This window comes from Macaca mulatta, chromosome 4, assembly GCF_049350105.2.
Source record: "Macaca mulatta isolate MMU2019108-1 chromosome 4, T2T-MMU8v2.0, whole genome shotgun sequence".
NCBI lineage: Eukaryota > Metazoa > Chordata > Mammalia > Primates > Cercopithecidae > Macaca > Macaca mulatta.
The window spans coordinates 179,192,012-179,215,735 of NC_133409.1; the positions used below are offsets into that span (position 1 = coordinate 179,192,012).

Sequence of the window (23,724 nt, forward strand, 5' to 3'; positions counted from 1 at the left end):
TCTACTATTTGGTTTCCTAGACACAAGGAAGAATCAAAGCCATGCCTCCACTGATCACTCTATCAGAGTGTGGTTAGAAGCTGCATGCCCACTTCAGATCACTAGAAGAGTTTCTGTTGTCCTATCAACTGCTGACAATTTTAACACTGAGTAAGTTTTTCTAATTGTAGTCCTGCATGACAAATACTGCAAGACTGGCATCCAAAGTTTTCTGTTTGTTGTTTTTCTTCGTTTCAGATCAAGACGAGTAAGTGACGTACCCCTTCCTTCTGGAAGACTATCTCATGGCTGAAAATAACTTTGAATAGATTTAGGTTGTACATCAAGACTTTACCTCACCTCCATTTGTGATGCCTCTGGGCTGCTTACAGAATACACATCAGTTCATGCAGCTGTTGCATGTGCTACACTTTTTAAGGATGGCACTGTGATGTGATTTTTCAGAGTTCTCCAATAATCTGTGATTGCATCAAGCAGCATGCTTTTTTGCAAGGTGTTACAATGAACTCTAAAGTTAATATAAAATGTGAACTTACGATAATAGCCTTCTGCATCGGTCCAGTTATCTCTGAGGTTGGGATTCTCTTTGAAATCTTTTCCAATGCCAGCGGCCCGAAGACGAGCACTCTGAAATTAAAGAGGCAACGTGAACAGTTTACCCACTTGTCAGACATTTAAAGCACTTCTTTTAAACACAAAAGGGTAACACCAGATATAATTTAATAAAAGCATTTTACTCCAAATTAAATAAACTCTTACTATCACTTATGTAAATCCAACATAGCTGAAACATGAGACCAAAGTATCTTGATTCAAAATAACACTCAGGGAAAAAAAAAAAAAAAAAAAAAAAAAGGCCCGGTGTAGTGGCTTGTGTTTGTAGTCCCACCTACTTGGTAGGCTGAGACAGGAAGATCACTTGAGCACAGGAATTCAAGGCTGCAGTGAGCCATGATCTCACTAATTACTGTACTCTGCACTTTAGTCTGGGACAGAATGAGACCCTATCTCAAAACAAAAGAGAAAAAAAAGAAAACTCAAAACCAGATACAATTTTCTATAGCTGTTGTATCATTTGTGTTCTTCCCATACATGCATGAAATGTTAAGTCACTGGCTGCACTAGTTGACACTATGTGGAAAATTGAAAAATAAGAATATGTGGTACTTCTGATGATTCTTTACTGCACCTTACTCTCCGTGATGCCCAGAAGATCCTTCAATATCAACCAAGCAATGAGTACTGACACCAAAATTGGGTCAATACTCATTTCATTCTCTCCTAATTCATCTATATGTTGGTGCTCCTGTTGCTCTGTGTGTGTGTGTGTATATATACATACACATACATGATTATCTTACCACATTTTTACTTTCCCTGTTATGTTTATCTTCTCTACCCTCTCTTATAAAGGCCTCTTATTTCTCAGGTCCTTTGAAAATTATATTGAAAATGTCCCCAAGTTTGACCATGTTTATAGTTTAAGACTTTCCCAACATAATGCATCGATAAAAATTTAAGAAAAAAATGGCAAAGTCACCAAAATTTCTTAATCTACTCCATGTAACATTTCCAATTCTTCAATAAATTCTATTAAACTCCAAATCTTTAAGTTCTCAATTACCTGTTAATACAATATAGAGGCCCCAAAGTAGAGTCTATTCTAATAGACCTAGAAAATATTGGTATCTCCTTGTCTCACCTAACTACCATATGTATGTGTATGTATTTAAATACACAATACTGTACAAATAACTACATGTTTATCATTTGGTGTTTGACTTTTATAAAGCTCTCAAATTGTTCTGCCATACCTGTCTTAAAATGACATTAATTTTAGATTTTAAGATGCAAAACTAGTAGAGTTTTCAGACACCTTTCACCCACACTGCTCAAAATATTTATTTCTTTTATCCTTCTTTCTCTGTATGTATGTACACACCCATATATTTATTGTATTTTTTTCTGTTTAACAGTTGATTTAAAATTACTTACATCAAAATACGCAGCAAACATATCATCAGATTCTGTAAACATATCAGGTGCCAACAACTTCTTCTGAGATGAACCTTAAAGGAAATCAGCATTAATGTTTGAAAAGTGAAGAGACGATTTAAAACACAAAATAAAATAAATGAATGGAAAGTCATTAATAGTAATTCAAACTTTTTTGCCCTCTTGCACATCAGTTTCCCAATAGTATTCAATTTAGAATCACTTTATTAACATTTAAGATACATAGAGGTATTTACTTTTTAGGAACAGAGTGCATTTCAGAAAGTTGAAAGACTGGCCGGGCATGGCGGCTCACGCCTGTAATCCCAGCACTTTGGGAGGCCGAGGTGGGTGGAACACCTGAGGCCAGGAGTTTGAGACCAGCCTGGCCAACAAGGCGAAACCCCATCTCTACTAAAAATACAAAAATTAGTTAGGCATGGTGGCAGGTGCCTGTAATCCCAGCTACTTGGGAGGCTGAGGCAGGGGAATTGCTTGAACTCGGGAGAAGGAGGTTGCGGTGAGCTGAGATTGCACCACTGCACTCCAGCCTGGGTGACAGAATTAGACTCTGGTTCAAAAAAAAGTCGAAAGACCTAATGTTAACTTTCTCTATTCTTAGTTTAAATGAATAAGCTTATAGCTAAGCAATGACTTTATATTAAAATAAAAGCTCACCTTTAAAAAACGTTATTCATTTGCACCTTAAATCCCAAGAGGTTAGTATTTCCACTATAGATCTAAATCTCTATGTATCTCTCCCTTAAAAAGTCCAACAATCCCATACAAAACTTGGCTAAAAAATAAAAGGAGTTTCTAGAAAAAAAAATCCAGTAGCTTTAACCATATGAACGCATGCTCATTACCACTTACATTAAGGAAAATGCAAATTAAAACTACAATGAGGTATCATTTTCTGACCTCTGATACTAGTAGCTAAACATCCAAAAGTACAACAACACTCTGTTAACAAGGCTCTGGATAAACAAGCACTCAGAAAGATGACAAAATGGTATAACCCTTATAAAAGACTGAAATTTGGTAATATATAGCAAAATTATATATTTACTCCCTCTTCTGACCCAGCAATCCCACTTCTAGGGAACTATCCTAAAACACAGTGGCCAAGAATTAAAGAATGACTTAATGCACAATGCCATAATAATCAGTACCCAATGAATAGCCAAAAACTGGACACAATTCAAATATCATTAGAAGTCTGACTGAATAAACTATGGCATAGCCTATAAAAAGGAGTGAGGAAAAGCATACTGATCTAAGTATGTGTAGTTTGGTTTTGTGTGTGTAGGAAGAATACAACATACACACATACATGCAATAATGAAAGACAAACGTGTTATCAAGAAAAAAAAGATGACTCCTAAAAATCAAAAGCAAATGACAATAAACCTAAACCTGTCAAATTTGTGGCATACCATACAGAGATTTCAAATGATTTTAAAAGACAGAAAATTGTGCCTATACACCTTAGAATGTATTCTAAAAACAAAAAGAACCACTGAAATTTTAAGCCACTGTTAGTACATTTAGTAACAATAATCATACTGATGTCTTATGTTTCAAGATAACCTATCAGTAATCATGTTAAGAACTAAATTTTTCACTGTAATAAGACAGAAATATAAAATCTTAAATTAATAAGCCCCTATAATCTCAATTTTATTTTATTTTATTTTATTATTTTTTTTTTTTTTTTTTTTGAGACGGAGTCTTGCTGTGTCTCCCAGGCTGGAGTGCAGTGGCGTGATCTCGGCTCACTGCAAGCTCCGCCTCCCGGGTTCACGCCATTCTCCCGCCTCAGCCTCCCAAGTAGCTGAGACTACAGGCGCCCGCCACCACGCCCGGCTAGTTTTTTGTATTTTTAGTAGAGACGGGGTTTCACCATGTTAGCCAGGATAGTCTCGATCTCCTGACCTCGTGATCCACCCACCTCGGCCTCCCAAAGTGCTGGGATTACAGGCTTGAGCCACCGCGCCCGGCCTATAATCTCAATTTTAAATCGGCAGTATCTGTGTAAGCTCCTCCTTTCCAAAAGAGTATCTACTTCCTAACTTTGTCCAGTGAAAAGGCCCAGAAATAACAGACACTAGTAAGTGTCCTGTGATGTCTAAAAGGCATTTCCTATTAAAAGGAGCCAGGGATACTTGGAGAAATAGCTGATTCTGCTCTGGGCAAGACATGCACAAGATAAACCTGTGGCATCTTGCTAGAACGGGAGTCGGTAAACTATATACAGACTGTGGGCGAAATCCAGCCGGCTGCTTCTTTCTGTATGGCCTATTTTTACATTTGTAAGTGTTCGGGGGGGGGGAACAGAATACTTTGTGGCAAGTGAAAATTAGATGAAATTCAAATTTCAGTTTCAAAGTTTTTTCGGGAACACAGCTATGCCCATTCATCAATGTACTATCTGTGGCAGGTTCTGCCCCCCAACAAGTTCACTATATGGAACTATAGAAGAAAAGGCCAATATACCTACTAAAGGCTCAACTATTTACTACCTAACCTCTTAGACAAAAAGCTTGCTGGTCCCTGTTCTACAAAGTAAGAAAGCTATATTCAATACTAAAGGACTAGGCCAAAAGGACGTGAGAAATCAACTGAAAAAGGGCTCCTTTCCCCAATCCAGTTAGACCAATCTGAGCTTCAGAAAGAAAAAATAACAGCACCAGATAGAAACAGATCAAGCAGGGCCGGGCACGGTGGCTCAAGCCTGTAATCCCAGCACTTTGGGAGGCCGAGACGGGTGGATCACGAGGTCGGGAGATAGAGACCATCCTGGTTAACATGGTGAAACCCCGTCTCTACTAAAAAAATACAAAAAACTAGCCGGGCGACGTGGCGGGCGCCTGTAGTCCCAGCTATTCGGGAGGCTGAGGCAGGAGAATGGCGTAAACCCGGGAGGCGGAGCTTGCAGTGAGCTGAGATCCGGCCACTGCACTCCAGCCTGGGCAGCAGAGCGAGACTCCGTCTCAAAAAAAAAAAAAAAAAAAGAAACAGATCAAGCACATAATGACACCAAACAATGAACACCTAACACAACAGTCAATATCTCATTAGATATTGCTGGAGGTTGCTAGGGCACCAACTCTATTCTAAAAACTGGTAAATAAAGTAAATAATAAACATGTATTTACCCTGTCTTTCCTGTACAAACTATCTTTTGGGGTAACCAAAAAGTGGAAACTTCTTTTATTTAATGTTTTTAAACATTAATCTTCTTAACTGATAGAGATACAGACAAGTACTTACGAGGGAATAAAATCATAATTGGATTTACTTTAAAACAGCAAGCAAAACGGCCGGGCGCGGTGGCTCAAGCCTGTAATCCCAGCACTTTGGGAGGCCGAGGCGGGCAGATCACAAGGTCAGGAGATCGAGACCACAGTGAAACCCCGTCTCTACTAAAAATACAAAAAATTAGCCGGGCGCGGTGGCGGGCGCCTGTAGGCCCAGCTACTCAGGAGGCTGAGGCAGGAGAATGGCGGGAACCCGGGAGGCGGAGCTTGCAGTGAGCCGAGATCGCGCCACTGCACTCCAGCCTGGGCAACAGCGTGAGACTCCGTCTCAACAACAACAAAAAAAAAAACAGCAAGCAAAACAAAAGGTAATGAACATGCGGGAGTTCAGTATACTATTCAGGATATGTGAACTAATAAAAACACATTTATAGAGAACATTTGTAAGGACATATTTAATATTATATTACTGCAATATTTAGCAGAAGCAACATGTCTAATTCCTTTTACTTTTCCCAATCCCACCCCAAATAAGGTCCCTTATTATAAAGTTATAGAGCTAAAAATTCAGAGAAAAGCATTGCCAGGACAAAACTCTATCTCACTCACCATTATTCTGTTCAACTGTCATTAGATTATGCTTGGCTTTCACTGAGGCCTCAAATGTATCAACATTTTCCCGTTCATACTCTTTAACATCAGCAGCTACTCGCTCCAGAATGTCATCTGGAGATGGTGATCGTGTTCTCGTACTGCTCTGGGGGCTGCTTGGTTCAGATGGCACAGACATATTGCTATCTTCAGCAAGGTATTTATATTTCTGTAATAACAATACAGAAAATAATACTTTCATAAAATCGGATGCTATCCAAATACATTCATTGCTAAGAGTTGCTGCAGTGAAAAGTTAAGAGAATGTATCGAATAATGTAACAAACCAAAAAGTATTTATATCTTGGGGTTCAATCAAATCCACAATCCCTTATGTAATTTCTAAATTCACAAAAATCTGAAAAAGTTTTTCTTTGGTACACATTCATCAGGTGGCAACACTTCACCTTATCAGATGAGATAACATTTATTGTCTTATTTTCTCCCCAGTGTGACTATTATAGGATGCCTCACTGTAGAAATACTAATGTGTTTGATTATGGGGTCCACTGCAGACCCCACTGATGGCACAAAATAGATGCACCATAACACCTTTCTAAAACTCAAAATGTCTGAGTTCTGAAGCACATATGGCCCCAAGGGTTGGAGGTAAGGGGTTGTGGACCTGAGCAAGAACAAAAAAAGATTCATCCACATCTTCAGGGATATCCGTTTATTAACTACAATTTTACCAGTGTCCCAGAAAAGTAAGCTTCCTCTGGAATTAGTTTTGCCCTACTTCCTTTCTGGTAATGCAAGTTCTGTCCTTCACTCCAACGTGGCATACTATTACCTGATTTACGGTTTGCTATGTATGTTTAGGTAAGCTGCCACAGCTGTTTTCTCCTTTTCTCTTCTGAGGAAGAGCTGACAAACTTCCAAGTCAGCAAACCTTATAATTAAATGACTATATCAAAATCTTTGTACAACATTCTTTCCCCACCCAATCTTCTTCATCATCTGGCTCTAGTCTTAAAATCATTTTTCAAATGTTTCATTTATACTACCACATTCACATTATAAAACTTGCCATTACTAGATATTAAAATATTTACTTCATTCATAGTAACATGCATAATTTTTTGTTAAATAAAATTCCTCCAGTTTATTCTACACTCATACGTCTTCATTAACTTAAAAAGAAAGCAAACCTCAAATTCTTATGTATTACAGAAGAGGTTTATATCAGAATTATATGTATAAACAACCAGAATTCTATGTATAACCAACAGAGCAACCATCTCAGTTATAGTAACTAAAAAAATGATCATTTTTTCAAATCTCACAAAGATAATTTTATATATACTCTCCTTTTCTAAGGACCTGTTAAACTGTTATTGATGTTACTTTTTTGTTAAAGCAAAAAAATCTTTATTTTACAACAATGATTATTTTTCATTAAAATCACATACCTGAACAATTGCCTGCCTTTGGATTCTTCTCTGTTCTATCAGGGCTTCTTCATCTTCTTCCTCTACATCAAAGTCTTCAAGGCTTAAAGAAAAATTCAAACACCCTTAGAGATTCTAAAACCATACCCCTTCTACATTTTAAAGACAGGAAAATGTAGGTATCAGTAAGTTAGAGCAAAAGTTTTAAGTCATATTACCCTTATTTCCAAACCATCTCAGTTAACTGCCTGGTTTCGAATGCAGGGAAGTAACCTAACTTTGTCTCAGTTTTCTTCTCATCTATTTCATGGCACCAAAATTGGGAATAAAAGAAATAACTCCAGGTTTACAAAAGTTACCACTAGTTTTTCCATGACCTTAGTGAAGTCACTTTACCTCTCTAGCCTTAGTTTTCTCACGGCAAGGGTAAGATAAGTAAATTGCTACCTTTTCTGGATGTCAGAACTGCCTAAAAGCTCAAGAAAGCAATAGCCGTATTTCTCTATCAAAAATGCACATGCAAATAATCTTAAGGGGAATGTGGCTCTACTCCGAAAAACTACCCTCAACCCTCCGCACCTATCCCTCAAACACCAACCTCCACAATCTTTATGATCCTTCCCAGTGCAACGTTTTCAATGATCCTACTTGTTGAATGTTTGCTGCAGAATAGGCAAACTACACTCTGATTATATCAGAATCTATGTAGAATGCCCTTCCCCAATCCAACTTTCTTAATCACCTGGTTTTAATCAGGGTTTTCATCCTTAGCATGATTTATTTTCGGATATGGATAGTTGTGTGTGTGTGTGTGTGTGTCGGGGGTGGTTATCCTGTGCATTGTAGAATGCAGTATCCCTGGCCTCTAGCCAACAATCACAAGAAGAAATGTCCTCAGACATGTCCCCAGGGAGGCAAATAACCTCCTGTTGAAAATGGCTCTAGATTTGTCCCATTTATTTTTGAGATATTCCACTTACACAATTAAGTTTGCATTTTATTTATTTTTGTTTTTTGAGACAGGGTCTCACTCTTTTTGCTCAGGCTGGAGTGCTGTGGTGTGACCACAGCTCACTGCAACCTCCTCCCCCCAGAGTCAAGCGATCCTCCCACCTCAGCCTCCTGACTACAGGCGTGTGCCACCAGGCCTGGCTAATTTTTGTATTTTTTGTAGAGACAGGGAAAAATGTCCCCACAATTGTAACAGGCACTTGAAATGCTTCTACATTTTCACATTGTAACAAGGACACCCACCACAAAATAGCCTCAATTGCAAAGTATGTATCATCTAACGCAAACTCAAAGGTCTAAACTTTGGCCGGGCGCGGTGGCTCACACCTGTAATCCCAGTACTTTGGGAGGCCAAGGCGGGCAGATCACGAGGTCAGGAGATGAGACCATCCTGGTTAACACGGTGAAACCTCGTCTGTATTAAAAATAGAAAAAATTAGCTGGGCTAGGTGGTGGGCGCCTGTAGTCCCAGTTACTTGGGAGGCTAAGGCAGGAGAATGGCGTGAACCCGGGAGGCGGAGTTTGCAGCAAGCGAAGATCACACCACTGTACTCCAACCTGGGTGACAGAGAGAGACACTGTCTCAAAAAAACCAAAAAAACAAAAAAAACCAAAAAAAAACCTAAACTTTTATAGAAAATTCCTCCCAAAATCTGGTAACTTTGGCTCTGCATTTTATTAGTGTTCATAATAAAAACAAAGGGTAGGCTCACAATAAAATGAAGGCCCAATATTCACTCCAGCCAAAGCTGAAACACCTAAATTCAGAAAACCACTTACTAACTCTGATACAACCTACACAATATTCACAAAAGACTAACTTTTAAATTCAGAGCCAAATCAATGGAGCCACTTATAATAATATTTAGGTGGAAATTATTTAACAATTTCCAGGCCAAATAAGACTTCTCTAAACTGGAAAAACAAAGTTATGGGAAAGTTCTATTCTTACTTATCGTCAGACGAAGATTCCTGCTCAACTTTCATTCCTTCAGAAAGACTTCCTTTAAATTTATCTTCCTTTACTTTGCTTCTGCTCCTTCGTCTACGACCACCCCGTGATCGAGACCGCCTTCTCAAGCGTGATCTGCTCCTCCGACCTCTGTCCCTATTTAAAGGAGAAGAAAAAGACAGGTATACATTTTTTTAAATGTCAAAGTGGGAAAAGGCATGCATGTGTGGGCACAGGGGATATATAGAAATTCTACTTTCTACTCAATTTTGCTGTAAACCTAACACTCTTCTAAAAATATAGTCTATTTTTTAAAAAGGCCGTTTGAAAATTTTAAGAAAAAGAACAGAACATCAGACTGAGATAATCAGCTTAGCTGAAGATAACCAAAACACAACCATTCCTTATCAAGTTCTGAACTAAGAAATTATTCCCATGGATATGAACTTGAACTTAAATGTAAGCTCTATGGGGATAAATACCTACTGTTGCTTTGTACTCTCAGAGCATCAGTGTTGTGTACACAAGCACTGGAGTGAAGGGAGACACCGAAAAGGGGCAAAAGGGAACTTGGAGTGATGAAAACATTCTCTAACTTGAGTGTGACTTATGTGTCTGTCAAAATACACACAACTTTACACTAAAAAGCATTTTACTTTATGTAAGTTATATGTATGTTTCAACGAGCTCAACTTAAAGAAATCTTACTAAAATGAGAGCAAACGAGTACTTACAAAAACAAAAACAAAAACAAAAAAACTGGGGGCCAGGTGCAGTGGTGCACACATATAATCTCAGCACTTTGGGAGGCCAAGACAGGCAGAGCTCGGGAGTTTGAGACCAACCTGGGCAACAAGGCGAAACCCCGTCTCCACAAAACATGCAAAAAAATCAGCTGGGTGTGGTGGCACATGCCTATACTCCCAGCTTCTTGAGAGGATTCCTTGAGCCCAGGAGGTTGACGCTGCAGTGAGTCGTGACTGCACCACTGCACTCCAGCCTGGGCAACAGAGCAAGATCCTATCTCAAGAAAGAAGAGAAAAGAGAAGAGGGGAGAGGGGAGAGAGAAAAGAGAAAGAAGGGAGGGCAGGGGGGGAGTGGGGTGGAGTGGGGAGGGGAGGAAAACCCTCAGGCAAGGAGAATGTCAAGAGATATGATAGCAGAGATGAGAAGAAAACCTTGGAATGTGCAAATTGGAGTAAAGAATAGTAACAGATCAAATCGAGCTGAATATTGGTCCAACATGAACACACAAGGTAAATCAGAAACAGAACACGTCACAACACTCCCAGAAAGCCTCAGGAATTGGAGACTCCCTATCCTCCGCAAGATGGTGTGAGGTAAGAGCTGAAGACAGAATTGGTTGAAAGCCTTTATAAACAGCCAGACTTCCCTCCCCAACTCAGTGGAAAACGTCAACCACTCCCTTCGCATTCTAGCAGAACACTTAAGATTTACTTTCTAGGGAAGCGTTGGCCATTCCAGATGCTGAGAGGCACACACCAAAAATGGAGGGATTATAAGGAAGCTTACATTATGAAGAAAGAGAACTCTACTGGTAGCCAGGTCTATTTCCCAGGAGGAGATGAAAGGATTCTGGAAAACTCATAGCCTAAGACAATACATCTACAGTCACTGATATCCAAAAATATCTAATTACTCTGAAGTGATAACCACTAGCCGACAAGTTCTACACTGTCACAATAGAAGAAAAATCCCATTCAGCTTTCTGAGTACCAAAATATTAAGTCAGAATAGGCAGCAATGAAGGGTCCAGCTGTGTGAGAAAAGTCTTCAAATGAAAGGTAAACATGCAGTAAAAGGAATGTGGGAAGAAACAAAATATAGCAAAGAAAACTATAAAGAACAAAAATCGCACAAAATAACCTCGCTATTGTCTGAGAGATAAGAAAAACTATTTCTGGAAAAAAAGAATAAAACATTAATATACGGAGCAATACAGAAGGTCCAATTGGAAAAAAACAGAAAGAAAACAAAACAAAGCACAAACATTTCCCAGAAGGCCATAAACTCCCTGCTTTAAAGGCCCTATCTAGTAATTAGGAAAATAAATGGGGATAAAGATCCACATACAGAGGCACATAATAAAATTTCAGAACACAAGAAATTTTTTATAAAAAGGGGAGAGAGAAAAAAGCAAGTCGTAAGATGAGCTTGGAGCCAGCAGACTAGCCGTCTCAGAAGGCAGGTCCTCTCTGCCCTCCTCCCCCAACTATTTGCCCAGCAATGAATACATACATGATCACAATGATTATACTGACTCTAGAAGAACAAAAACGTGTGATGAAAATAGGCAAAAGAGAAACATGGGTGAGGGGGGGTATTAAAAACCCTCATTGTGGCTGCGTGCAGCAGCTCATGCTTCTAATCCCCGCACTTCAGGAGGCAGAGACGGGCGGATCACTTGGGGTCAGGAGTTTGAGACCAGCCTGACCAACATGGTGAAACTCCACCTCTATTTAAAAAAATACAAAAAAAAAAAAAAAAAATTTAGCCGGGCATGGTGGCACGCGCACCTCTGTAGTCCCAGCTACTTGAGAGGCTGAGGCAGAAGAATTGCTTGAACTCGGGAGGTGGAGGTTGCAGTGAGATTGCGCCATTGCACTCCAGCCTGGGCAACAGAGTGAGACTTTGTCTAAAAAAAAAACAAATAAATAAAACCCCTCATTGTCCAGAGTGTACTCAGACCATGCATTTCCACTTCTAGGAATACAGCATACAAAAATTCTGAGAGATATGTAGAGATGACTACAATATAAGCCTTTGTTTTTTAAGAATTACATTCATTTATTACTTCAATTAAAAATGTTAAAAGATGGGCGAACAAATACCCATTTATGTTTTATATCAAAATATTTCATGTATGTATGAATTTTAAAAAATGATTCCCTGCTTTATAAACCACCTTTTTAACCTACTACTGATTACATATGCTTCAGATAAAGTGGTTTCTATGGCAAATTAAATAGGCCTTGGCCAAAGTCTACAGTAACTATCAATATGCAAAATTAATATAAAATGATAAGAAACTGGACTACATATTTACTACTATATGATCTACCTTGCCAGTTAAAAAAAAAAAAAATCCCTAAGCCTGGCTCATTTAATATTTATCTCTCATAAAAGAGAGAAAAAAGTCCTACTCTTAAAAGATTAATTTTATTGCATCTTAAATGAGTAATGATTTGGTTAAAATTCAAAGGAAACGATATAAAAGAAAACCCACGTGTAAAGACTGCTGGTAAAAGGAAACTGGGAACACAACTACGATTTTTCAGAGAAAACTGGTCAAAAGAAAACCTACCAACTGAGCTCATGGGTGGTTTAAAAACATTCAGAGTTTAATGAATCACAAGGATGAAATGTCTTTACCTTCTCCGAGGAGACCTGCTTCTTCTTCTTGGAGACCTGCTACGTCTGAGTGGGGAACGAGACCTCCTTCTAATGGGAGACCTACTTCTTCTTCGGGTTGGAGACCATCTATTGATGGGGCTGGCATCTTTTGATCTTTCACGTCTACTGAGGATATCATCTCGAGGTCGTGTTCTTAAGGGGATCAAATGCAAGTTAAAAGAAAAATAAATCAAAGTAAATGATTTTTTTTCTATATGCAAGGAATATCTGTAAGAAAAGGCACACTAGCCTAAAGAGAGTGAACTCTAATTAATGTGTTTTGTAACAAAACTTACTCAGATGGCCACAATGACATTTTAGTGTTATTGCAGGCAAACAATGAAAGGTCTTATTTCCTCTGGTCCCACAATTTGAAGAATTACTAAAGGTTATTCATACCAGTAAAGTTACTGATTCTAATTTCAAATAAACAACCCAAATAAAACCTGCCCACGTGAGTATAATATTCCATTTACTCAAATATCCCATTTCCATTGAAGACTTTTTCTTTCTACATTTTGACATTTCTCCAATTAAGGATCTCTTCTTTTTTTTTTTTTTTTTGAGACAGGGTCTAACTCTGTCACCTAGACTGGAGTGCAGTGGCGCGAACATGGGTCACTGCAGCCTTGACCTCCCAGGCTCAGGCAATCCTTCCATTTCAGCCCGCCCTGAGTAGCTGGAACCGTTAAGGGTATGCCACCACACCTGACTAATTTTGTTTTGTAGTGATGGGGGTCTCGCTGTGTTGCCCAGGTTGGTCTCGAACTCCTGGCCTCAAGTGGTTCTCCCTTGGCCTCCAAAAGTGCTGAGGTTACAGGCGTGAGCCACCATGCCTGGCCAAAAATCTTATTTTTAATGTCAAGTATAATAGGCCAGGCACAGTGGTTCACACTTGTAATCCCAGCACTTTCAGAGGCTGAGGGAGGATCACCTGAGCCCACGAGGTTGAGGCTGCAGTAGCTGTGTTTGTGCCATTGCAGCCCAAGTGACAGAGTGAGAACTTGTCTCAAAAAACCAAAAACAATAGCTAGGTGTGGTGGCTCACACTCGTAATCCCAGCACTTTGGGAAGCTGAGGCAGACGGATCACTTAAGCTCAGGAGTTTGAGACCAGCCTGGGTAACATGGCGAAACCCTATCTCTACAAAAAATATAAAAATTAGACAAGTGTGGTGGCATGTGAAGATAGTCCCAACTACTAGGGAGGCTCAAGTGGGAGGATGGCGTGAGTCTGGGAGGCAGAAGCTGCAGTGAGCAGAGATAATGCCACTGCACTCCAGCCTGGATGACAAGAGTGTGACCTTGCCTCCAGCCTCCCCAAAAAACCCCACAAAAACCCAACTTTTCAATACTTATCACAGAAGTACCTTTCAGTGAGTTTTACTCGTTTAATGTGATATTTGTATTACAACAGGCCTTTCTACAGCTTAATTTTTCAAAACAGGTTTTGAACATTTCTTAATGTTATTCCAGGTTTGGACACAACTATTTAATCTGAACAGTCAGACTGTAAATAGGTTTGTCTACATAATCAAATAATAACATTACAGTATTTTCCTAATTTATTATTATTTTTTGAGACGGAGTTTAGTTCTTGTTGTCCAGGCTGTAGTGCAATGGTGTGATCTCGGCTCACTGCAACCTCCATCTCCCAGCTTCAAGCGATTCTCCTGCCTCAGCCTCGAGTAGCTGGGATTACAGGCATGAGCCATCACACCCAGCTAATTTTGTATTTTTAGTAGAGACAGGATTTCTCCATGTCGGTCAAGCTGGTCTCGAACTCCCGACCTCAGGTGATCCACCTGTCCCAGCCTCCCCAAAGCGCTGGACTACAGGCGTGAGCCATTGCACCCAGCCTTCCTCATTTAATAAAAACCTAAAAACACAACCTGTCTTGCATGTTTCAGCACAGTATACAGAACCCAAGAATCTTTCTCTGATCCAGCCAAAATGAGCAAGGTAGACTTTGACTCAGATCTGCAGTGCTTACTTCTTGGTAGTGCTTTCTTGATAGGGTCATCTGAGGAAACTCTTATTTAATCTGCTCGCCCACACGCGCAATCTCAAAGACCAGTTAAAAAATGTAAACGGGCCAGGCACAGTGGCTCATGCCTGTAATTCCAACATTTTGGGAGACCAAGGCAGGCGATCACTTGAGGTCAAGAGTTCGAGAACAGCCTGGCCAACATGGGGAAACCTCGTCTCTACTAAAAATGCAAAAAAAAAAAAAAAAATTAGCAGGGTATGGTGGCACGCGCCTATAGTCCCAGCTACTTGGGGAGGCTGAGGAAGGAGAACTGCTTGAACCCAGGAAGCGGAGGTTGCAGTGAGCCGAGACTGCACCACTGCACTCCAGACAGGCAAAAGAGCGAGACTCCGTCTCAAAAAAAAAAAAAAAAAGAAAGAAAAATAAAGAAAATAAACATGTTCATCCTCACTAGCCATCTAAGAAATTTCGATTAAAACAATTTTTGGGGTTTTTTTGTTTTAAGGGTGACAAAATACTATATGGTATCCTGGTAATAAAGATCTTCCTAAACTTTCCTAATAAAGTTTTAGGAAAAAGGGCAGTTTACGTAGTCAAAGAAGTAGAAATTGATCTAACTTTCCTGGATGGAAATTTAGCAATAACTTTCTAAAATGTAAATATACATACCCTGAGACTTTGCAAGTCCACTTTTATGAATCTATTCTATAAATAAACCTCACACATAACCAATGGACATCTTTGCATATAATAGTGAAAAATTGGAACCAGCCTAAATTTTTCATCAGTTTCAACAGGAGAATGATACTGTAATACATCTACATTGAAATACCAGTTGCTGTTAGGCAGAATGAAACAGAATCTCTATGTTTTGTCACAGAAATGTTTCCTGAAAAAAGCCACATGTGAATATGAATGACTCCAGTTTCATAAACAAAACAAAAAAAAATCCCTCATATCCATGTTATTGTCTGTGCAATGAAAGAGCTAAGAGAACATAAATTTCTAAGGAGTAGTACTGGAGAAATGAAAAGGGAGCCAATTTACAGGCTTATTTGGATTTCTCTTTAATAAGTATGCACCACTTCTGTAATTAAAAATAAATTTTGTTTCAAATACTCAGCTCTAGTCTTTAATATAAACTCCTCAGAATTTGCTCTTCAAACTGAAAGCAAACTGAAAGACCACCAGGATAATTAAGAAGCACTTGAGATAACAGAATCAGTAAAACTAATAACTGCCTCCATCCAGGAAGCCAAAGGAAAAAGGGGCTATTTAATTACAGTGCCAACAAGACTCTCTTAAGACATAGCACTTGGAAATTAAATTTGAAATTTCTCTGAAAATATGATGACTTCACTTTCAGGGTCAGTTTGTATTTATACCCATTCACAGAAAATATTAATATGAACACAGTAAATGGCTAGGAATTAATAACATCCTTACACAGTATAAGCCAATATTCTTTTAATAAGCAAAACCTGGCTGGCAATTTCATAATATGTAAATATTAAATATAAAAGATATTAAGAAATCAGTTTCTAAAGTAGTTTAAGTGGTACAAACACTCCTCCTCCCTGCAAATACTTCCGTTCTATGATCCTAGGTAAATTATATAAATTCTCTGATTCTATTTCTCCATTTATAAATTAGGTATGAGAGCCCCTTCACCTGATGAGTTAAGATAATCACATGAGGATTTATAAGAACTAAGACAATATATTATTCAAATAGTAGAAAATAATTTTTTATACTATTCTTCTTAAGCTTAAGAGGACTACTTGTCAACAATGAGATTATATGTATTACAAAATTTTCCATTTTAATTATACCTTGGGGACCAAAAAATGTTGGTATTGGTTTTTATTTATACTGTTAAAATTTAAAACTCATGCAAATACAAGAAAATGAACAGAACACAATTGTTAAACTGATTACCTTTCCCCCTTTTCAAAAAGTTTCAGCCTATCACTGTTCAATGAAGTAATAATCCTCTCTCTGCACGCTCCCAATGAAGATTTATCAGCCAAATTACATGGATTGAAAGGAGTGCCTTAGCAAACTAGGTATTAAATCAACAATGTGAAAAAAAACCCAATTCTATCATCAAGCTCAGTATTTGTTAAACACCTATAATTACAATACCCATTGACAAAAGTGCAAATATTAACATGGTTAATGGACTGGATTACTTAAAATTATGAAACTCGTCACTACTTCATTTATTTTTATTTTTACTTACTACTTCATTTTTAATTGTCCACAAGTTCTAGTTTTCCGTGTAAAATCTCATGCATTGGTAAAAAGCTTTAACATTTTGTAAACGTTACCTGGGAGAAGAAAGTCGTCTTCTCTCCGGTTCTCTTCGTTTTCTTTCTAAGGATCGGCTCTTGGCTCTTCTACCAGGAGACAGTGTTCGAGAGGGAGATTTGCTCTGCTTCGATCTTCTATCATTTAAAAGTGGAGACCTGCTTCTTCTTGATTTATCACGTGGTTTTGGAGACAAACTTCTTCTTTTAGGACTACGACCAGGTCTTCTACTGGGTGACCTATTTTCCTTCCCAGATGAAGCATCTTTAGAGGGAGATTTAATTGGCTTCTTTTCTTTATCAGTTTCAGACCGTTTTGATTTTCTCTCTTTGGACCGTGACCTTCCGTCTTTGGATTTACCTCTTAAATCAATTGGGGATCTGGATTTTTTACATCGATCGCGACTTCTACTTTCATTTACAATTGGGGATTTTTTCCTATCTTTTGATTTACTTTTATCTTCAATTTTAACCTTATCATCAGTAGGAGATCTGGCCTTACCAATTTTCTCTTGAGATCGCCTTCTAAGGATAGGGGATTTTGATTTCCTTGCTTGATCTTGAGACTTACTTCTTTTGGATGGGCTTTTAGATTTTTTTCTCTCCTTTGACTTGCTCCTAGTTGTTTTCTCTTTAACGATTTCAATACCCCCCTTACTTTTCTTTTTATCAGACCTATGTCTAGTCCGTTCTTTGGATCTGCTTTTACTTCGTTTTTTTGTAGTATTTTTATTGTCCACAAGTTCAAGTTTCCCCTTTGTACTTGAAGATCTAGTACTAGACCTATTTCCATTTCTTGCCTTCTCATGAATCTCCCCCTCTTCTTCAGAGCCAGACTCATAACCTTGCAAAATGAGCCCCATACCAGATTGGACCTTTCCTTCCATTAACTCATTATCAAGTTCGGCCTTAATCAAGGCTCTCTGTTTTTCCAAGTCTTCTAGCAAAGCTAAATCATCAAGTTTAGTTCTTTTTGCTGGAGACATACCCTCTTTATCAGAAGCATCGATAACCTCTTTTCTTTTGTGTTTCTTGTGTTTATGCTTATGTTTATGTTTTTTATCCTTGTCTTCTTCTGAGGAATGTTTATGTTTCTTATGTTTACTTCTGTGTTTATGCTTCTTTTTTTTGTGACGACTGTGCTTATTTTGAGACTGGTCTTCTGATACTTCTCCATTTTCTTCATTTACACTCTTTTCAGAATTAGCATCTTCCATCCTATAAATATATCAAACACACTTTAAAATCATATCATTTATCAAGTATTCAAAGAGTTATAACAAAATAACAGTAATGAGAAAATACATCTCAATGTAATACATGAAGTCAGTCACTAAAATTTTTTCAGAACAGCTTCACACATTTTATTTCAAAGAAGGTCTATGCAAGAACTGAGTTGGATAGTGACACAACTTTATTGTGTTTCTAATGGTTGAACTCACCAGAAGTATTAGAGGAAATCCCTAATGGAGCGAGCTTAAAAATTACAGGTTAGAGAAAAAGGGAAAAACAAACCAGGCACAGCAAAACCTCATTAACATTGATTTAGTTCAAGGAGCCACTCAGTAACTTAATTTTTAAACCAACATTTCTCACACATTAACAATCAAAGGGCCCATTTTCTTTTTTAGGAAGACTAATAACTATTAACATACACTGGAAGATTAATCTCTTTCTCCACTTGAAATTCATAAAACTTGGTGTTGCTACAATAAACCCACCAGGTCACTTGTTTTGAGCGGATTTCATCTTATACCTTAAAAACAAAACAAAACTCTAGAGCCAATACTGAGCTATACCCAAAATAAGCACTCAATCAGTGTGCACTGGTAGCTGATACTGATAAAGGTGACAGTATAAACACATCCTCAAAAGTTAAATCTTCAAAGAGAACTAAACCAGAAGTTAGGACTCTAGATTTGTAGTTGCCACTAAGCAATCATATGACATTCGGTTGAACCACATGGAAGGGCCTTTTGTAAGTCAACAAGTCTAATATCAGCAATTTAATATAGTTCAACCCAATATTCATTCAGCAAGTGATTTAATCTCTCTGAATTTCAAATGAGAACTCAGTTTCCCAAAATACATTCACGTTAACAGATGCTTTGGAAATAAATAATAAAGTGGGGGATTCTGTGCTTAAATGTTTGGCTTACGCGGAGTTAAAGAGTTTATGATTCTAAATTATTTTATCAAGTCTTTGGTGTTTAACAACCCCAGGTTAAATACTGGGTCAAAAGCATTATTTAACGTTCTCTTTAAAAGTTACTCCATAATAAACCATCATCCTAGAATATCAGACCAAGAGTGGCCTTAAATTATCTAGATTCAGGCCATCATACTATTTTTGGAGGAAGCTATGGTTTATTTTGTCAGGTCTTCATATTATATACTCCTATACTTTTAGTAAGTTTATCCTTTCAACCTAAGAATTCATCAGTCTACTTAGAATCTCTTTAACATTTGAAAAAACCTCACCAACTACAAGTAAGCATTAAGCCAAGTGGCAGGAAAACAGATGTACAAGCCAGGTGCAGTGGCTCCCGTCTGTAATCCCAGCACTTTGGGAAGCTGAGATGGGCGGATCACCTGAGGTCAGGAATTCAAGACCAGCCTGACTAACATGGTGAAACCCCGTCTCTACCAAAAATACAAAAATTAGCCAGGCATAGTGGCACGTGCCTGTAATCCCAGCTACTCAGGAGGCTGAGGCAGGAGAATCGCTTGAACCTGGGAGGCAGAGGTTGCAGTGAGCCGAGATCATGCCATTACACTCCAGCCTGGGTGACACAGCACCCAAAACCAGGATTTGCCTCCCTCAAAGAAATTAGTATCTGGTGGTACATAACCATCAAATACTGGAGAAGTGCAATGATGAAGACACGAATAGGGGCATTATGGGAACCCTGAAGGATCACCTAAACTCATTTTGAGAACAGTCAGGGACAGCGTTTTATAGATCACAGAAAGAAACCAATTTGTTAAGCAGGGACTTTCGGAGGACAGAAGAAATATTTACTGAGAAAGGACAGGGATTAAAAAATAAAGGTTAGCCCAGGCACAATGGCTCAGGTCTGTAATCCCAGCACTATGGAAGGCCAAGGTGGGAGAATCACTTGAACCCAGGAGTTCAAGACAAGCCTGGGCAACATAGTGAGACCTCATCTCTACTAAAAATCAAAAACATGAGCTAGGTGTGGCAGCGCGAACCTGTAGTCCCAGCTACTCAGAGGGCTGAGGTGGGAGGATTACTTGAGCCTGGGAGGTCAAGGCTGCAACGAGCCATGATGGCGCCACTGCACTCCAGCCTGGGCGACAGAGCAAGACCCTGTCTTAAACAACAACAACAACAACAACAAAAAACACGTTGAGTAACACTGCCCTAGAGAATGAGTAAGGAATTAACAAAAAGGGAAAAAGGGGCATTTCAGATAGAGAAAGACGGTGAGAAAGGCAGTTATATATAGCAAACTTCAAGTAGATCAGTGTTGTGAAAGGCATTGAGGTTAAGATTCCAAGTGGAGCCAGGTGCGGTGGTGCACAACCGTAGTCCCAGCTACTCAGGAGGCTGAGGTGGAAGACCACTTGAGCCCAGGAGTTTGCAGCTGCAATGACCTATGATTGTACCATTGCACTCCAGCCTGGGCAACAGAGAGAACTTTCCATCTCTTAAAAAAAAAAAAAAGATTCCAAGTAGACAAAGTCTAGGAGATGACAAAATAGTATATGATTCTAGGAGTGGGTGGTTGAGAGAGAATTAAAGGTTCACTGGAGTCACAGAGGTCCACGAACTGCAAAAGTAGGTTGTCTAGCCAGGTCTCACAGTCTTGAACAAACTTGCTGGGAGAAGGGGTGGGGGACAGAGAGAATGGTGGTATGACTGAGAAGTTATTAATTAGTTGACAGCAATGAGGGGGAGTGAAAAACACACAGCCACTACAGGGTATCATACTCAAAGAACTTTGATTTTTGGATGTCACATTGCCAACTTCCATTTCTGGCAGGAAAAGGTATTTAAGAGATGTGCAGGAGAAGCTACATTCTCTGGTGAAAGTCAGGTTTTAATTTGGGTTGACTTCTCTCTAATGGAGTATGAGAAGACACAGGACAGATAAAGTAGTGTTCTCTGGATCATTAATTTTTCTCAAAGAATTGGAAGAAGTGCAGTATCTTGGTATTAAAAAAACAACACCAGGCTCTGTGCAGTGGTTCACATTTGTAACCCCACACTTTGGGAGGCTGAGGTGGGAGGATTCCTTGAGCCCAGGAAAATTCAAGACCACCTAGGCACCACGGCGAGACTCTATCTCTACCAAAAAATTTAAATTAACTGGGTGTGGTAGCATGTGCTTATAGTCCCAGCTACTCAAAAGGCTGAGGGAGGATCACTTGAACCTAGGAGGGTAGCACTTGAGCCCAGGAGTAAAAGGCTGCAGTACCACGCCACTGCACTCCAGCCTGGGCAACAAAGGAAGACCCCATCTCAAAAACAAAAAAACAAAACACCATCATTGCTTTATTATGGAAGGGAAAGAAGTCACATAGATTTCAGTAAAAAAGATTCCAACGCATTTTAACTTTGTTCTTTATACAGGCTATATTCTCATCCTTTTCCCCCAGAAATCTCTCATCCCATAATCCAGAAGGTGTCTTTTTCCTGAACCTTGACTTACAGGGGGAAAAGTCTGAGAAAAATTTAGGCTAATTCAAGTTATGAAGGTAGGAGAGTCTTTAAAGATTGAGAATTACCTTTAGGCATATAAAATCTAGTGCCCAAAGTACAAAATTCTAGTCACTAAGCTCAAATTCAAAATTACCTAAAGTTTTGAGTTTTAACTCAAGACTGTCCTCAAGACAAAGGATAGTCGAGTGGTTAAGCGTCTCTGGAGCCAGACTGCCTGGGTTCAAACCCCAGTTCCATTACTTACTAGTTGTGCGGTCTTGGCAAGTGATCCTCAGGCATCTCATCTACATGATGGAGAAAATAATAGTACCTACCTGAAAAGGTGTTATGAAGTTTACACAGTGAATAGATGCTAAATGCTTATGACAGTGCCTAGCACAGACCAAGTCCCCTCCACCCCCAAATAAGCTATTATTATTGTATAGATGCTAGATAAATATATTTATTTACAAAAATCCTGTGGAGCTGAAAGGGCTGCTAATAAGAATGTTATTTTAAGGAACAGCATCAAAGAGCATAGATTCTGGAGTCAAAGTACCTGGTTTAAATGCTGCCTCCAACATGACAAAGCTATTGTAAGCTTAGGCAAGTTGCTCTTCTGTGCCTCAGTTTCCTCAACTGTAAAACATGGGGAAATAGTACTGACAAATCATAGGGCTTACGAAAATTAAAGGAGTTCATAGTATAAAAGGCTGTCACACTAGGTGTTCAAGAAATTTCTCCCCATTTGAGACTTCTGAGGTTCAAGGGACTTGCCTGAGGTCACACATACAACAAACCAGTGAGAAGGCCAGTATTCCAAGTCAGTCAAAAGATCTTCCATTTGATTAAGATGCTTTAGAAGTCAGATTATGTCACTATTCTTTGTGAAACTTTATTGCTTTCTACCTCATTCAGAGCAAAAGGTCCTATACTTACAGCCCCAAAATCCCCAACACTCTAAACCTAACACTCTTCTCCCACGGTCACCCTGCTCCAGCCACACCATGCTCCTTCAATAGGCATACTCACATCTCAGGTACGTGGTACCTGTTTCTCCTGCCAGGAACGCTTTCCCCAGATACATGCATTCCTGGCTACCTTTGCCTACCTTAGGTCTTTGCTTAAACGTCACTTTCTCAAACAAGTTTTCCTGATCAATCTATTTTAAATGCAAAACCACCGCACTGCACACATACTCTCCTTCTGTGCTTAACATTTTTCTCCAAAGCAACTGTTACCACTAATATAATTATTGTTTGTCTCTCCCTATCATATTGTAAGCACTCTATGAGCAGAATTTTCATTTTAGTTCACTGTTCTGTGTCTAAGGGCCTAGATTATCTAATCTATAGCAGGTGCTCAGTAAGTATTGTTTGTGTCAATTATATATTTAGAATAACATAAGGTCAGGCACAGTGGCTCACACCTATAAACCCAGAACTTTGGGAGGCTGAAGCAGGCAGATCACTTGAGGTCAGGAGTTCAAGACCAGCCTGGCCAACATGGTGAAACTGTCTCTACAAAAATACAAAAAACTAACCAGGTATAATGGCGGATGCCTGTAATCCCAGCTATTCCGGAGGCTGAGGCAGGAGAAGTGCTTGAACCTGGGAGGCGAAGGCAGCAGTGACTCAAGATTGTGCCACTGCACTCCAGCCTGGGTGGCGAACAAGACTCCATCTCAAAAAACAAACAAACAAACAAACAAAAAAAGCTGGGCACAGTGGCTCACACCTGTAATCCTAGCACTTTGGCAGGCTGAGGTAGGGGGATCATCTGAGGTCCAAAGCTCAAGACCAGCCTGACCAACATGGAGAAACCCCATCTCTACTAAAAATACAAAAAAATTAGCTAGGCATGGTGGCGCATGCCTGTAATCCCAGCTACTCGGGAGGCTGAGGCAGGAGAATTGTTTGAACCTGGGAGGCGGAGGTTGTGGTGAGCTGAGATCACGCCATTGCACTGCAGCCTGGGCAACAAGAGCAAAACTCTGTCTCAAAAACAAACAAACAAAAAACATATAGAAGTTGCTTAAAGATGGTTTACATTATCTATTACAGACTCTTAGTGAAAGTTAAGATTT

The 23,724-nt window shown here is 39.2% G+C and overlaps 1 protein-coding gene across 15 annotated transcripts in view; it reads right to left on the reverse strand.

Annotated features, from left to right (window-relative positions):
• PRP4K (pre-mRNA processing factor kinase PRP4K) overlaps window positions 1-23,724 on the reverse strand; it is a 43,739-nt gene that overhangs the window by 15,360 nt on the left and 4,655 nt on the right. For all 15 annotated transcript variants that reach the window (XR_003729176.2, XR_013416851.1, XR_001444011.3 and 12 more), the window contains exons 2-8: window positions 16,994-18,190; window positions 12,654-12,827; window positions 9,261-9,416; window positions 7,319-7,400; window positions 5,865-6,075; window positions 1,996-2,069; window positions 537-627 (exon numbers count right to left, since the gene is read on the reverse strand). Coding sequence is in view for 1 of the 15 variants with exons in the window: in XM_015135488.3 (XP_014990974.1) it covers window positions 537-627; window positions 1,996-2,069; window positions 5,865-6,075; window positions 7,319-7,400; window positions 9,261-9,416; window positions 12,654-12,827; window positions 16,994-18,190 (1,985 nt within the window). In the remaining 14 variants the exon portion in view is untranslated. The remainder of the gene's footprint in view (window positions 1-536; window positions 628-1,995; window positions 2,070-5,864; window positions 6,076-7,318; window positions 7,401-9,260; window positions 9,417-12,653; window positions 12,828-16,993; window positions 18,191-23,724) is intronic.